This window comes from Leptonychotes weddellii, chromosome 10 (assembly GCF_054177405.1).
Source record: "Leptonychotes weddellii isolate Sample4059 chromosome 10, ASM5417740v2, whole genome shotgun sequence".
Taxonomy (NCBI): domain Eukaryota; kingdom Metazoa; phylum Chordata; class Mammalia; order Carnivora; family Phocidae; genus Leptonychotes; species Leptonychotes weddellii.
Window position 1 is genome coordinate 11,505,789 of NC_138378.1, and position 13,331 is coordinate 11,519,119.

Here is a 13,331-nt window from a genome sequence, read left to right on the forward strand (position 1 = left end):
TTTTTGTTTTTAAGCATAGTTGGAAGCCATGGAGAATTTTAAGCTGTGGATTGACAGGATCTGATTTACATATTTAATAGGATTCCTCTGGTTGTGTGTGGAGAAAGGACTTTGGGGGCAATGAGGGGGAACAGGGAGGAGGTGATTGCATTAGTCTAGGCAGGAGAAGATGGTGCCTTGGACTGGGGCAAGGGTGGCCATGGAGGTGGAGGGAAGAGGTTGGATTTTTTTTTTTTTAAAGATACATTTATTTATTTGAGAGAGACAGAGAGACAGAGAGGGTGCATGCTCAAGCAGGGGGAAGGGCAGAGGAAGAGTGAGAATCTTCAGGCAGATTCCCCGCCCAGCGTGGAGCCTGACGTGGGGCTCGATCCCATGACCATGAGATCATGACCTGAGCAGAAACCAAGAGTCGGATGCCCAACTCACTGAGCCACCCAGGCGCCCCCAAGGTTGGATTTTTAATACCTGTTGAAGGTGAAGCTGATAGAATTTGCTGATGGATAGAAGTGGGGTGCCAGAGAAAGAGGGGCATGGAGGGTGACTGGGACAACTGGGGGGTTTTGGCTGGAGCCGCCGGCAGCCAGCGGTGCCGGGTGGTGTGGGTTGGGACGGGGGATCAGGAACTAGGTTTTGGATGCCCCTCGGCATCCAGGTGGAATATGTGGAGTCTTCAGGGGAGAAGTCCAGGCTGGGGACTTAAACATGGGCCGAGGGGACTGGTGGGGATGGCTGTGCCTGGCTCTGTGTCCTCGGCTTTCCTCCCCATGACCCACTGTGTGAGGCACCAGCGCACCGCCTCCTAGGAGAGCCAAGTCTGCGGTGGCCGGCGCCCCGCGACAGCCACCGACATCGCTTGGGTGATGGAAAAGGATCTGACAGCCGTCTGTGGAAGGCCAGCCTCCTCTTGGCCTGCCTGCCCCTGCTTTCCTCCATCCTGGCCTGTCCCCTCTGTCTCCCCGCCACTCGGAGATCTCCCCAGACAAGCATGGGCACGGGAGACACACTCTTAATTAACCAGCAGCCGGGCTCTGTGGCGGGGACAGCGTGCAGATCCCCATCGCTGTAATCAGCTGTGGCAGGGAGGGCAGCCGATGGGCCACCGCAGCTCCTCGTGGCCCTGTGGCCGTGACAGGCCCATGAAGTCATTTTCACAGGGGATGTCCTAGAGCTGATGCCAGGTCAGCTTGGGTCCAGGTCCTCAAGTGGGGGCAGACCAGTCAGAGTTTGCTATGTGGGACAGGCCTCAGTCTCCCTTGGGTGCGTCTCCCCCCCGCCTCCCCGCCCTGTTCTTGTCAGTAGATTTTCCGCTGCCTGCTCCGTCCCACCCACACAAGGGCCAGGCCACCATCATTTGTCATTTCTCAGCGCAGCTGCACCCCTCCATTCTGGTGCCCCCGCTGTCATGCTCGACCCCTAAAATCCAGTTCCTCACAAAAACCACCAATATTTTGCCAATATTTAAAAACTGGGAGCCTTTGCTTAAAAAAAAAAAAAAAAAAAATCTTAATCTCTGGCTTCTATTGAAAAAAATCCCAGAACATCTGGTGGTACTGGGCCCGCCGGCTTCCCACCTGACCGCACTTGGAGGGGAGAAGCAGCCATCCCCCTTGGGTGGGACGTGTTTGCCAGCTCCCCATGGTCCCCAGCACCCCCCTCCCTTCATCGTTATCTGTCACATTGCAGAGGACAGAGATGACTTCTCTGTTCTGAGCCCCTGAGAAAAGTGGCAGGACAGCTGGGGTGCGTCCATACAGCAGGATCCTGGGCAGCTGTGAAAAAGAATGAAGATGCTCCCCGTGAAGGAAAGGAAGGATCTCTAAACAGGATTAAGTGGGAAAAGCAGGTGCCGCATGTCCTGGGTATGCTGCTATTTTTTTGGTGTGTACAAAAGGGGAAAAATAAGAATACGTGTGCGTGTGTGTGTATGTGTATAAGTATATAGATCCCCGTTTGTTAGTTTTGCATGAAGATTCTCTGGAAGGTTACCCAAGACACTAGAAGCTGTGGTTCCCCTGGGAGGTGGGGAGGGGCTAGATACCCTGGGGCCGGGGGTGTAGGAGAGAGGCTCTTCGTATTTTTGACTCTTTATATTTTTGACTTTTGAACCATTTGAATGTGTTGTTATTTAGAAGTTAAATTTTTGGAAAAGGGCGGGGCAAAGAAGGGAAATGAATTATGGCCTGGGAGAGACTTGTGGGTGAGGAAGCAGATGGGAGTGTGTCTCCCGGAGGGTAAGAAGGCTTTGCCGTGTTCCCTGCACAGGGCCTGGGGTGTAAGACTTGCTCAGTAAACATTTGTTGACCGGATGGGGGTGAGGGGTATTCCAGTGTGTTTAATGCAGAAGCTAGGTAGGTTTTTCCTTATTCCCTGCCCACGTCCCTGGACCATGGTGCCTCCTGTGTCCATCCTAGGTGGCATTGGAACTTGTGGCCCTCCTTTTTGGGCCATCCCCGGGAGATCAGAGGCCTGGATGCTCACCTCTCCTTGCTTCTCTTCCTCTAGGCATTCCTGCATCGCATCCGGCAGAACGTGGCGGACTCAGTCGAGAAGGGCCTCACCGAGGAGAACGTCAAGGTGTGGACTGCTGGCTAGCCCCTTTGCAGACTGTCCTTGCTCCTCCAGGGGCGAGGCTCAGAGGGCAAAGTGGGAGGCGCACCCACCCTGCTGGCCCCTGGCTTTGCCTTCCCACAGCTTGCTCCCTGCAGCCCCTGGGGGCTCTGTGCTTGGCGGACGTCAGGAGGACTCAGCCAACTCAAGGCTGTGTCTCCTTGCTCACCACGGCCATCCTGGCTTCCAGCCTTCTCTGTGCCAGACCCCCTGGCGTGGAGCCAGTGGAAAATCCCTTCCCAAGCGCCCCTGGGAGCCTTGGCACCTCCAGCTGCCCTCTTGGCAGCCCTGGCCTGTGCCCCTGCACTGGGCAGTGAGTGTCGAGGCAGAGCGGTTGAGTAATTGGGTCCGGCCTTCGCCTTGGCTGTGGCTCTGGGGAGTTTCGGGAGGACGTCAATAGGCCCTCTGTGTGCATGGCGGAGGCCCCTGCACTCCCCGGGCCTGGCTTTCTAGCGTGACCTCACTCTCTGGGAAGCTGCCTTTAGTTCTTGGGGCTCCGTGGTCCTGGTCCAAGGGGAGAGCAGGGGGCAGCGTGGGGTGGGTGTCAGAAATGCCTGACTTGTGTAGCACACGAAGGACTTGGTCCAACAGGGTGTTCTCCCCACATGTCTCGGTTAGTCTGGACAGTGGATAATCCTGAGTCTAGTTTTTTGGGTAAGAAAGCTAAGGCTTTAGATGTAAAGAGACCCGCTCAGGTCTCACTGCCTGGCTGGTGGTCCCTGACAGCGCTGGGATTTAAGTATTTTATGCATGCATGTATTCTTCGTTCAGCAACTTACTGAGGACCTGCTGTTTATTTATTATGTGTATTTCTCACAATTTATTTCTTTACTGCAATTTAAAAATTATTAGAATTTTGAATTGTAACTCATATAGTTTTTAAAAAATTCTTTTTTTAATGAGCTAGGACTCCTTTTTTAATGAGTAAAGGGTGCATCCTAAGTGTCAAACGTGAAGCAATTTCACATATGAACATGCCTATGAACACAACCGCAATGAAGATGGAGCATTTCCTGCCCCCACGGGCTCCTCTGTGTCCCCCTACCCGTAAATGCCCACTCCCAAAAGATGAACCACTGATTAGTTTTGCCTGTTTGTGAATTGTTTATAAAAGGGAGCTCTTTCACATCTAGTGCCTTTTGCTCACTGGTATGTGTGTGAGATTTGCCCACGTTGTTATGTGTGGCTATGATTCAGTCTCTTTAATTCCTGGGTCGTAATCCATAGTACAAATGTCCCATAATTTACCATCCGTTCTCCTGTCGACGGATATTTGAGTTATTTCCAATTCTGGGCTTTTATGACCATTCTTATATATGCCTTTCAGTGGACACAGGCTCTCATTTCTTTTGGGAGACAGATACTTATTTTGAAATTTTGCAGCCGTCCATTGAAGGAGATACGGCAGTAGATCTATCCTGTCTGTCTTTAACAGAAGCCGATTTAACCATGTGAACTGGAAAGGGTGAGAGAGAGAAACATTACCAGATAGTGCAGGTGGTTCTTCCAGCCACCTCCCTGTTGAGTGTCCCCCAGGGGGAGGCAGAGGTGGAGGACACTCCTGGCTCTTTCACAGAGCAGCCTTGGAGGAATGGTCTCCACCCCTCTGCCTTCCCTGCCCACCCTCAGGCCATCTCCCTCTGCTGACTCATTCCAAAGGTTCGTGGGGTTGGTCTTCATTCCTTGAGGTCTTCGACTCAGATGTCACCTTCTCAGAGTGACTATCCCTGGCCCTCTACCTGGCCCTGGGACTCTCTTCCTGTTTTACTTTTGTCTTTAGTACTTCTGACCCCCCCAGAACACTCTGTTTTAGTTCTTTGTTGTCTGTCCCCATCCATTAGAATGTCACCTCCGTGGAGGCATGCACTTGTTTGTTCCCTGCTGTATCCCCCTGGGCCTCTAACTGTGCTTGGCACACAGCAGGTGCTCAGTCAGTATTTGCTGAAGGAATGAACGAGATAGAAACCCTAGAGGGAACCAGAAACCTGTATAACACTGGGTTACCCCTGCTGCAAGCCCCAGTGGGATGGGTCGGGGGAGGGATTCCATTGTATTGTGTTCTAGTTTTTGAACCATGTGGGTACCTTCTTCAAAATTAAATTAAAAAAATGCACCTCTTTTTTAAAAGAGAAGGAGAAAAGAATTTATGCGCTTCAAAAGGACCTTAAGTAAGTAAATGAAAGTCTTCCTAGTTCTCTTTCCCAGAGATCCCTGCAGTTACCAGCTTGACTCTACATTCAGATAGCCTCTGCTTTTGCCTGCCTAGAGAGGAATGGACTTTTTTTTTTTTTAAATTTAAATTTAAATTTAAATTTATTTTGCTTGGCACCATGATTTTTTCCCCCTCACTTAATAATGTATATTCAGAATCATTCCTGGATTCCATATCCATATATACAGAGCTGCAGGTTCTTTTTATAGGCTGCATAGTATTTCGGCATGTGGAATTTATTTAATTATAACCAGTCCAGTTTATTTAACTATTTGATGACTCCCCCTTTGGACATTTGCCTTTTTCCCCAGTTTTTTTGCTTTTGCAAATAAGGCTGTCGTATGTCCTCGTCTATCCACCAGGCTCTTCACATTGGCATTATTAACACTTCGGGCTGGATAATTCTTTGCTGTGGGGGCTGTCTGTGTATTGTAAGGTGTTTAATAGCATCCCTAGCCTCTACCTAGGAGATGCTGGTAGCATCCTTCCCCACCATTTGTGATGACCACAGATGTCCCTAGACATTGGCAGATGTCCCTTGGGGGGACACAATTGTCCCTGTTTGGAGACCACTGATTGACAGGCTGAATTCTAAAATGTAGAATTGCTGGGTCAGATTGTATGTGCATTTCAAACTGTAGATTCATATGGGGAAAAAGGCCCTCATATTACATATTGTGCAAGTTTACACAGCATATTTTGGACATCTTTCCCTACCATATTTTCTTCTGCCACATCATTTAATAGGTGCGTGGAAGTACCCTCATTGTTTTAAAAATCAGCCTTATGATTGGACATGCTGGTTGTCTAGCCATGATGAAAACTGTGATGAATGTCTTAATATAAAATTCTCTGCATGCTGAGTGTGAACTTCAGTTCTGCTGCTTCCTGGACTACGTGACCTTGAGAATGTTAATATACTTTGCGTCCCTGCTCTTCATCTATAAATGGGGAATGACAGTAGTCTCTACCTCATGGGGTTACAGTGAGCATTAGGTGCCATAAATGCACATAAAGTTCTTAGCACAGGATTAGGCATTAATCCCGCGTAATAAACGTTGGCCATATTTTGTTTTAGCATTACTTTTATTAGGGGGAAACTGGCTCCAGTGTATCAGAGTGCCTGTTGCATCATTATATCCTCATCCGCGGTGGGGGTTATGGTTTTTTTGTTTTGTTTTGTTTTTGCTTGATTTTGCTCTCCCCCTATGCCTTGATTAACGTGATCCTTGGGCCTCCCTTTCCCCATAGGTCCTGTTCTCGAACATCGAAGACATCTTGGAAGTTCATAAGGATTTCTTGGCAGCCTTGGAGTACTGTTTACATCCTGAGCCTCAGTCTCAGCATGAACTTGGGAATGTTTTCTTAAAATTCGTGAGTACAATGCCCCAGCCCCTGTCGGAGGCTGTGGCTTTGGGGAAGTGGGCTTCTTCCCCAGCTCCCCCAGGCAGACCTGCCTGGGACATGGAGTGGCAGGTGGCAGACAGGCCCAGCCTCTGCCCCCAGGAGCAATGGGAAGCAGTGTGGGCCCAGCAGATTCGTGGTATTTTTAGTGGGCTCTCCCTCCCCTCAGTGCCACGGACAGTGCGGCTTCTTGCTGAATGGCTGTGTCCTGGGGTTCCCCTGACCTCCTGGTCTGGCAGGGCCCTTCTGCTGCAGAGTGACCAACAGGGGTAGCCACTGCCAAGAGGGTGGCCTTGGGTCAGACAGACCTGGGGGCGAGTCCCGGCTTGGCCAGCCCCTCACCCATGGGGGTATCTTAGGGTCCCACTTCAGCTGCTGGTCAGAGAGGCTGAGGCTTTTCATAATAGCCTCTGTCTTCCTGCAGGATTGCCAAGTTGCTTGGAATAGTGAGGGAATGGCTGAGGAAGGAAGGGAGATGTGGGCCCCCTAAAACCCAGCCACTAACTACCGAGTTCATCGCAAACTGGCACAAACATTCTCTTTGTGCTGCGCACTGTTTGACATGCTTTACGTATTTTCATTCATTAAAACTTCAGAACAGCCTTCAACAGTGTGTACTATGATTGTTCTCACTTTGGAAGTAGGGGAACTGAGACCCAGAGAGGGTGAGTCCTAATGCAAGATTACACAGCCAGTGAGAGAGCCACTGTAATCTGGCCCCAGGGCTTATATTTTTCACCATCTTAGATGATAAGTCTCCTGAAATATGCATTAAACACCTACTGTGTGCCAGGCACTGTACTTGGCCCTGACGATGCTGCCCTGTATAGGACAGGTTTGTTCCTGCTGCCCTGAGGCTCATAGGCTGGAGAAATGGAGGAGGCCATTTCAGATGGTGACATGGGCTGTGAAGAATATAAAATACAGATGTGGCAAGCAGTGACTCTGCTCGAGGATGTTTGAAATTGGGAAATCAGGGACAGGGTTGCTAGAGTGAGCGAACAAGAGCACCCAGGACATCTGAGTACATTTGGTAAACGACAGATAATTTTTTAGCGTAAGTATGTCTCATGCACTATTTGGGACGTACTTATACTAAGAAATGATTTGTCGTTCATCTGAAAGTTTGAACTCAACTCGGTGTCATGTTTTATCTGGCAACCCTGGTCAGGGCAGGCCTCTGGACCTGGTGAAATGGGATGATCTTGGGGAGGGACATTCCAGAGGGAGAGACGAGCAAGGGCAGCGGCGCCAGACTGGGAACAGGCATGTACCCGGGAGGAAGGCAGGCAGCCCGGCGTGGCCGGAGCCGAGTGAGTGACGGAGGGAGTGCAGGGACGCCATGGGGGCAGATCCCACAGGGATCTTATTCTAAGAGTTGTAGGTTTTTAGCAGGGAGGTCATACGGTCTGCATATCCCGAGCTGTGTGAATAGGCGGACGATAAGTTGGGGAAACGCTTGCAAAAGTGAGACCTGGAGCTCATGCTCCCGTCCGCGCTGGAGGTGATGTCTACATGGCTAGCTCCGTCCCTTCTCTGAGTCTCAGTGTTTTGGTTGTGAAGTGAGTGGTTTGGGGCAGATGGCCTCCGTGGAGCATGTGTCGCCCCCTGGGTAGCTGTGGATAACAGCCGTCACCTCTGACAATCCTGGAGCCCTCTCCGGGGTCTTGCCCCTCTTCCCCAGCTGTCCTCAGTGGGCACCTGCGTACTTCTCCCGCTTCGCAGCCCAAACCCACAGCCACATGTTCCCCACCCGCCACATCTGTGTGTGCACAGCTGCTTGTCCGTTTCTTCTTGGCACAGCAATCAAAGCCCCACGTGGGGCCCCTAGGAGGAAATTGAACGCTTGGGCTCTTAGCTGGCAAAAGCAGCATTTCCATGTCTGTGGGGTCCCAGGCCTGGGACACAGTGGGGATTGGGCTCAATGAAAGGACAGGGGGGTGATGGAGCTGGACATGGTTTTGAGGAGGGGGTATTGCCATTTGCTAAATTTAAGCTCTCCTAGCCTCAAGCCTTTGGTCCCCTGCCCTTTTCGCAAGCTGAAGGAGAGGAGGACATTGCAGAGCGCACCCGAGAAGGGGCTCGGGATGAGGAATGACAAACCTGCAGTGATCTCATCACTCACTTACTCCCCTCTCCTGCAGCCATGGCAGACATTGCTAATCAGTCACAGCATTCTGCCTCTGGGCTCCCCAGGGGGAGCTCCAGAATTCTTCTCACCAGTGTTCCAGCCAGTGCTCCTCATCGATTGGGGTCGGCATGTGAGAATAAACAGATTTGCCTCTGCTTTCTGGCCCAACCTCTTCATCGTACAGATGGAGATGGACAGGGAGACCCTGTCACCTCACCAGGCTTGGGTCCAACTTTTCATTGTCTTCCTCCTTTCAAAGTGTGCATTTATTAGGACTGTCTTCATTGCAAGTGACAAAACCACCAATTCAAATAGGCTTAAACAAACAAACAAAAGACTTTATGACTCATACAAATGAAATATTCCAGTGAGTGGGCTTTAGGCATAGCTGGATCCAGGGCCCCATACGGTGTTTGCAGGACTTGGTCTGTATCTTTGGGCTCTAATTTCCTCTGTGTTGGCTTCATTCTTGAGGGGTGGGGGGTGTATGCCTCACAGGGTGGCAGAGGTGGCCCTCAACAGTTTCAGGCTGACACTCTCCCAGCTTGCAGTGACAGTTCAAAGGGAGCTTCTCTTCACAGTAATTCCAGCATGAGTCTTTGAGGGCTGTCCTTGGCCCAGCTTGGGTCACATGGCCACTGCTGCCAGGACAGGCAGCTCTCTGATTGGTTTGGCCTGGGTCGTATGCTCACTTTGGTGCCTGGGAGTGGAGCTGGGTCAGTGGGCTCCGAGTGGAGGAGGTAGTTCCCAGGGGAAAACTTGGGGGCCATGACCGGCACGGGGGGAATGGCTGCTGGGTGGGTAAAACAAGACATGGTCCAGCCACGAGCTGAGGCTGTAGTTGTGGTAGACCAGGGTCGTCTGGAAGAAGCACGGGGCCGGTGTGAGGCCTGTTGGGCCCCTCTCAGTTCCTCCTTGTGCTTTCTTGCTTTCATTCACGATGCCTGCTCGCTGCCGGGGACTCCAGTCCCCACTGGGACTACACCAGTGACCCCAGCAGATGCAAAGGCCGCCCCCATGGAGCTCACAATGCGGGTGGAGGGTGGTGGAGAGGGGCGAGATGGACAGTGCACAGCTGAGGAGTAAGACGTACCGGGGGTCAGGGCCTACCGTATTTCCCAGATTCTGTCCAGTCCCTTTCCCTGGTGGCCTGTTCTAAACCTGCGAACCCACTCAGCTCCCTTCCTCCCCACTCTGCCTGCCCCTTTTCCCACCATCAGAACCTACCCACCCACTGCCCCACCCTGTCATAGATCCGTTCACCGTGGGATAACGAATTTGTTTAAGTCCTAATAGTGGTAGTAATAGCAGCCCAGATAACAACAGCAACAATACTAGCTGATACTTAGTGAGCCCTTGCTGCGTTCCATTTTCAGCACTTAACAGTGTATTCACGTGATAATCCTCACAACCACCTTATGGTGGAGAGACCACTGTTGTCTGTGCTTTATGGACAAGAATGCAGGGGCTCCGAAACCTGACATACCTTGCCCAAGGCCACAGAGCTGGCAGCCTGGGGAGCCGGACTCTGTACCTGGCTGGAGAACTTGCACTTGGACTTACAAGGTTGATGCTGATAGGCCCAGGGAGGCTCTGTTGGCTTATCGATAAACAGGACTGATAGCAGGGTCTGTGGGCCCCGGGAAAGTTAAGGCTCTGCGGAGCAGAGCAGTACCCCCCCCCCCACCCCCCTAAAGCTACTTGCATACGGTTGGGACCTCCTGCTGTCATGCCTGTGCCTGCACTGGGAGCCCAGCCCTGCTGTAGGGCCCTGTAGACCTTCTCTGCAGGAGCAGGCTCCAGGCAGGCCGCTTCCTGTCACCTTCACCCAGAAAGGCCCTTCCTTCTCTGCAGCCCACTTCACCATGGTCTGCAGCGGAGGCCTGGCACCACGTACGTCTGGCAGCTCCCCCGGTCACATCTTTTTTCCTTGCTTGGGTGAACCCCTGCACAGACTTCTCCTGACCAGTCTCCACTGGCCTTGATGGTGCCCTGGGCTCACTGGAGATAGTAGGAGCGGAAAGACTTCTGTGTGGGCAGTGTGGGGGATGCTGGGGTCCCCCCCTTCCCCTTGCCTGTGTATCTGCGGACACTGGGTGAGGCAGACAGTCGTCGGTGACTCGGGGCGTGTTTCTGTGCGGCGTGTGGGACACAGTGGGGATTGGGCTCAATGAAAGGACAGGGGGGTGATGGAGCTGGGCATGGTTTTGAGGAGGGGGTATTGCCATTTGCTAAATTTAAGCTCTCCTAGCCTCAAGCCTTTGGTCCCCTGCCCTTTTCGCAAGCTGAAGGAGAGGAGGACATTGCAGAGCGCACATTGGTCGTGGTGTCTGGAGCACCTTGCTTGTGTGTTGTGATATTTCAGAGCATTTGGCCGCTCCTTGGAGTACGCGTCAGGTTTGTTCGTCCTGGGTCATTGTGACGTTGTTGGTTTTGGTGTTTTTCTCTATTGATTCACGATTATTGGCTGTGTGTGTAGCCAATACTTTTAGAGGCTTTTGAGATATTCTCTGGAGTCCATTGTGTCTGCAGCACTGTCCTCCTCATTCCGCATATGGATTATTTAAGCCACTAGCCGCTCAAGTCGTGGGGGGCGGTCGTTATGTCTGTCTTGTAGATGAGGGAACCGAGGCAGAGAGAGGTGAAGCACCCTGCCCAAGGTCCCCCGCTACTCAGGGAGCACGAGCCTGGGCTGCCGACCCAGGTGGTCTGGTTCTAGAGTCACTCTGAGCTTTTCATCATTATCTGCAGTTCCCCTCTAAGCTTAGTTTGTGGATTTGTGGCTTGCGATTCGTGCCCCTTTGGCCTTCTCCTCCCATCCCCGTCTTTGGCCATGACCTGGAGCGAGGGGTTCTGAGAGGTCGAGTCCTGGTGCTGCCCCTTCACCAGGCGTGAGCCCTCGGGCCCGTGGCTTGTCCTCAGTTTTCCCATGTGCCACCGGGGCACATAGAGTCATCACCTGTCAGGTCACTGTGAGGAGTGGATGAATGGCCCCGCATTCCAAGAGAGCAGTGTGTGACAGTGACTCAGTGCTCAGCACATACTCGGTGTTGGCCATCGGCTCTGGCTGTGGGCCCTTCACCGTTGAGAGTGTCTGCCCAGGTTGTGCACCCACAACCCCCAGCACTGAGCCGGGGCGGGCTGGGGCGGCTTATTGATTCTGAAACCCATTCTGCCTCCTCTCTGGTTTGCTCTTTCCTACAGCCACCCAGTGGCAGGATGACTGGGGGTTTGTTTAGAGACAAGATGAGTTGCTTGCTTTGCAGACCCACCTCTTCCTTCCTTAGCTTCTGGGGATCTTCTGCCCAACCCCCAGCCCAAGGTCAAGGCCCGTCAGCCCATCCTGTCCAGTGGCCTTACCCAGGACATCCTTGTTTAGGGTTTGGCAGGTTGGGAGGTGGTGTTCTGTGAGCCTTTTGGAGCCGAGAATGTTCAGTGCAGAGCTTCCTGCTAGTCCCGGAAGCCCTGGCTGATGGTTAGAGACCTGGAGACCCACAGGTGACCTCTAGATTGGCAAGAGTCCAGCTTTGCGCTTAGGGGCATTTGGAGGTCAGCAGAGCTAGCCCCTTGCCTCAAGACTGCCACTGCTGTGTGGCAGCGACCAGGGATCTCCTTTTCCCCCCAGATTCCTGAGCCTTCTCTAGATTCTTCAGGTTCATAGGTACAGGGCATCACACATAGTAGGTGTTTAAAGTCCAGCTAGTTTGCGAATGTTCACTGAGGGCCTACTGTGTGCCAGACACTGTGCCAGAATCGGGGAATACCTCAGTGAACAAGACGGAGGTGGTCACTGCCTCCGGGGGGCGGGGGGAGCTGACTGCTATGTGGGAACAGACAGATACACAACCTGAATCCTTCCCGGTTACACCTGGCTCGCTACTTTAGCTAGGGTTGTCCAGGTGTTGTTTGAGGAGGTGGGATCTGAGTTGGGGAGTAGCCAGGCTTGGGGGGAAGAATGTTCTGGGTAGAGGGTATGGCAAGTGCAAAGCCCTGAGGTAGGAATAGGCTGGCAAATTCAAGGAGTAGATAGAAGGCCAGTGAGATGGGGTCAGAGAAAGGCAGGGTCACATTATTTGGCCCTTGAAATTCATAATCAAGTGTTGGATTTCATTCATAGTGTAGTAGAATACCACGGGGCGTGTTCAGCAGGCACGTGACACAGCCTGACTTGCCCTTTAATGCTAAGGGTGGACACTTACTGAGCACTTACTATATGCTGAAGCCTTGTGTTTTCACTCATTTAGTCCCTCTAACAACCCCATGAATTAAGGACTATTCCTAACTCCACCTTCCCGATGACGAGATGGAGGCACAGAGAGGCCAGGGAACTTGGCCGAGTTCATACTTAGAAATGCAGAGCCAGGATCGCAAGCCCAGGCTGCTGGCTTTGAGTCTGCACACTTGACCCTGGGCCCTGGGCCGTGCTGCTTCCTGAAAGGTTACTCAGGCTGCTGGGTGCAGACTTGGGGCAGGAGTGGAGGCTGCGAGGCCCACAGTGAGTGCGCACCCCCCTACCTGAGGTTCCTTCTGCTGTGTGGTCGCTCAGGGTCTGGGGCTCCTCCCAGGCTGGCCCAGGCATTGGCACATCTCAGAGCGTCCGCTTTCCTGCCACGGGCTCTCTCCCACAGACTCTGTCCTTGTCTTGCAGAAGGACAAGTTCTGCGTGTATGAGGAATACTGTAGCAACCACGAGAAGGCCCTGCGGTTGCTTGTGGAACTCAACAAGATCCCCACTGTGCGCGCCTTCCTTTTGGTAAGTTTACTTGTCACCCTCCCTTCTGCTCTGCTTCAGGCTTGTGGATCTCTGGGCACAAGAGAGCTTCATGCTGACCCATGTTGCCTGGGTCAGCTGGGCATAACAGCTGGGGTAACGCTGGGATCACCAAATGTTTTCTGTAAGGGGCCAGATTTTTGCCTTTTTGCATCACGCGCTCTCGGTCACAGCGACGCAGTTTTGCCGTTGTAGCATGAAAG

At 52.4% G+C, this 13,331-nt stretch overlaps 1 protein-coding gene across 3 annotated transcripts in view; it reads left to right on the top strand.

The window, feature by feature from the left end:
* The window catches only part of PREX1 (phosphatidylinositol-3,4,5-trisphosphate dependent Rac exchange factor 1), a 170,676-nt gene that overhangs the window by 64,879 nt on the left and 92,466 nt on the right, over positions 1–13,331 (top strand). For all 3 annotated transcript variants that reach the window (XM_006735441.3, XM_081832605.1, XM_081832606.1), the window contains exons 2-4: positions 2,506–2,577; positions 6,074–6,196; positions 13,006–13,110. In XM_006735441.3, coding sequence (XP_006735504.1) covers positions 2,506–2,577; positions 6,074–6,196; positions 13,006–13,110 — 300 coding nt within the window. The remainder of the gene's footprint in view (positions 1–2,505; positions 2,578–6,073; positions 6,197–13,005; positions 13,111–13,331) is intronic.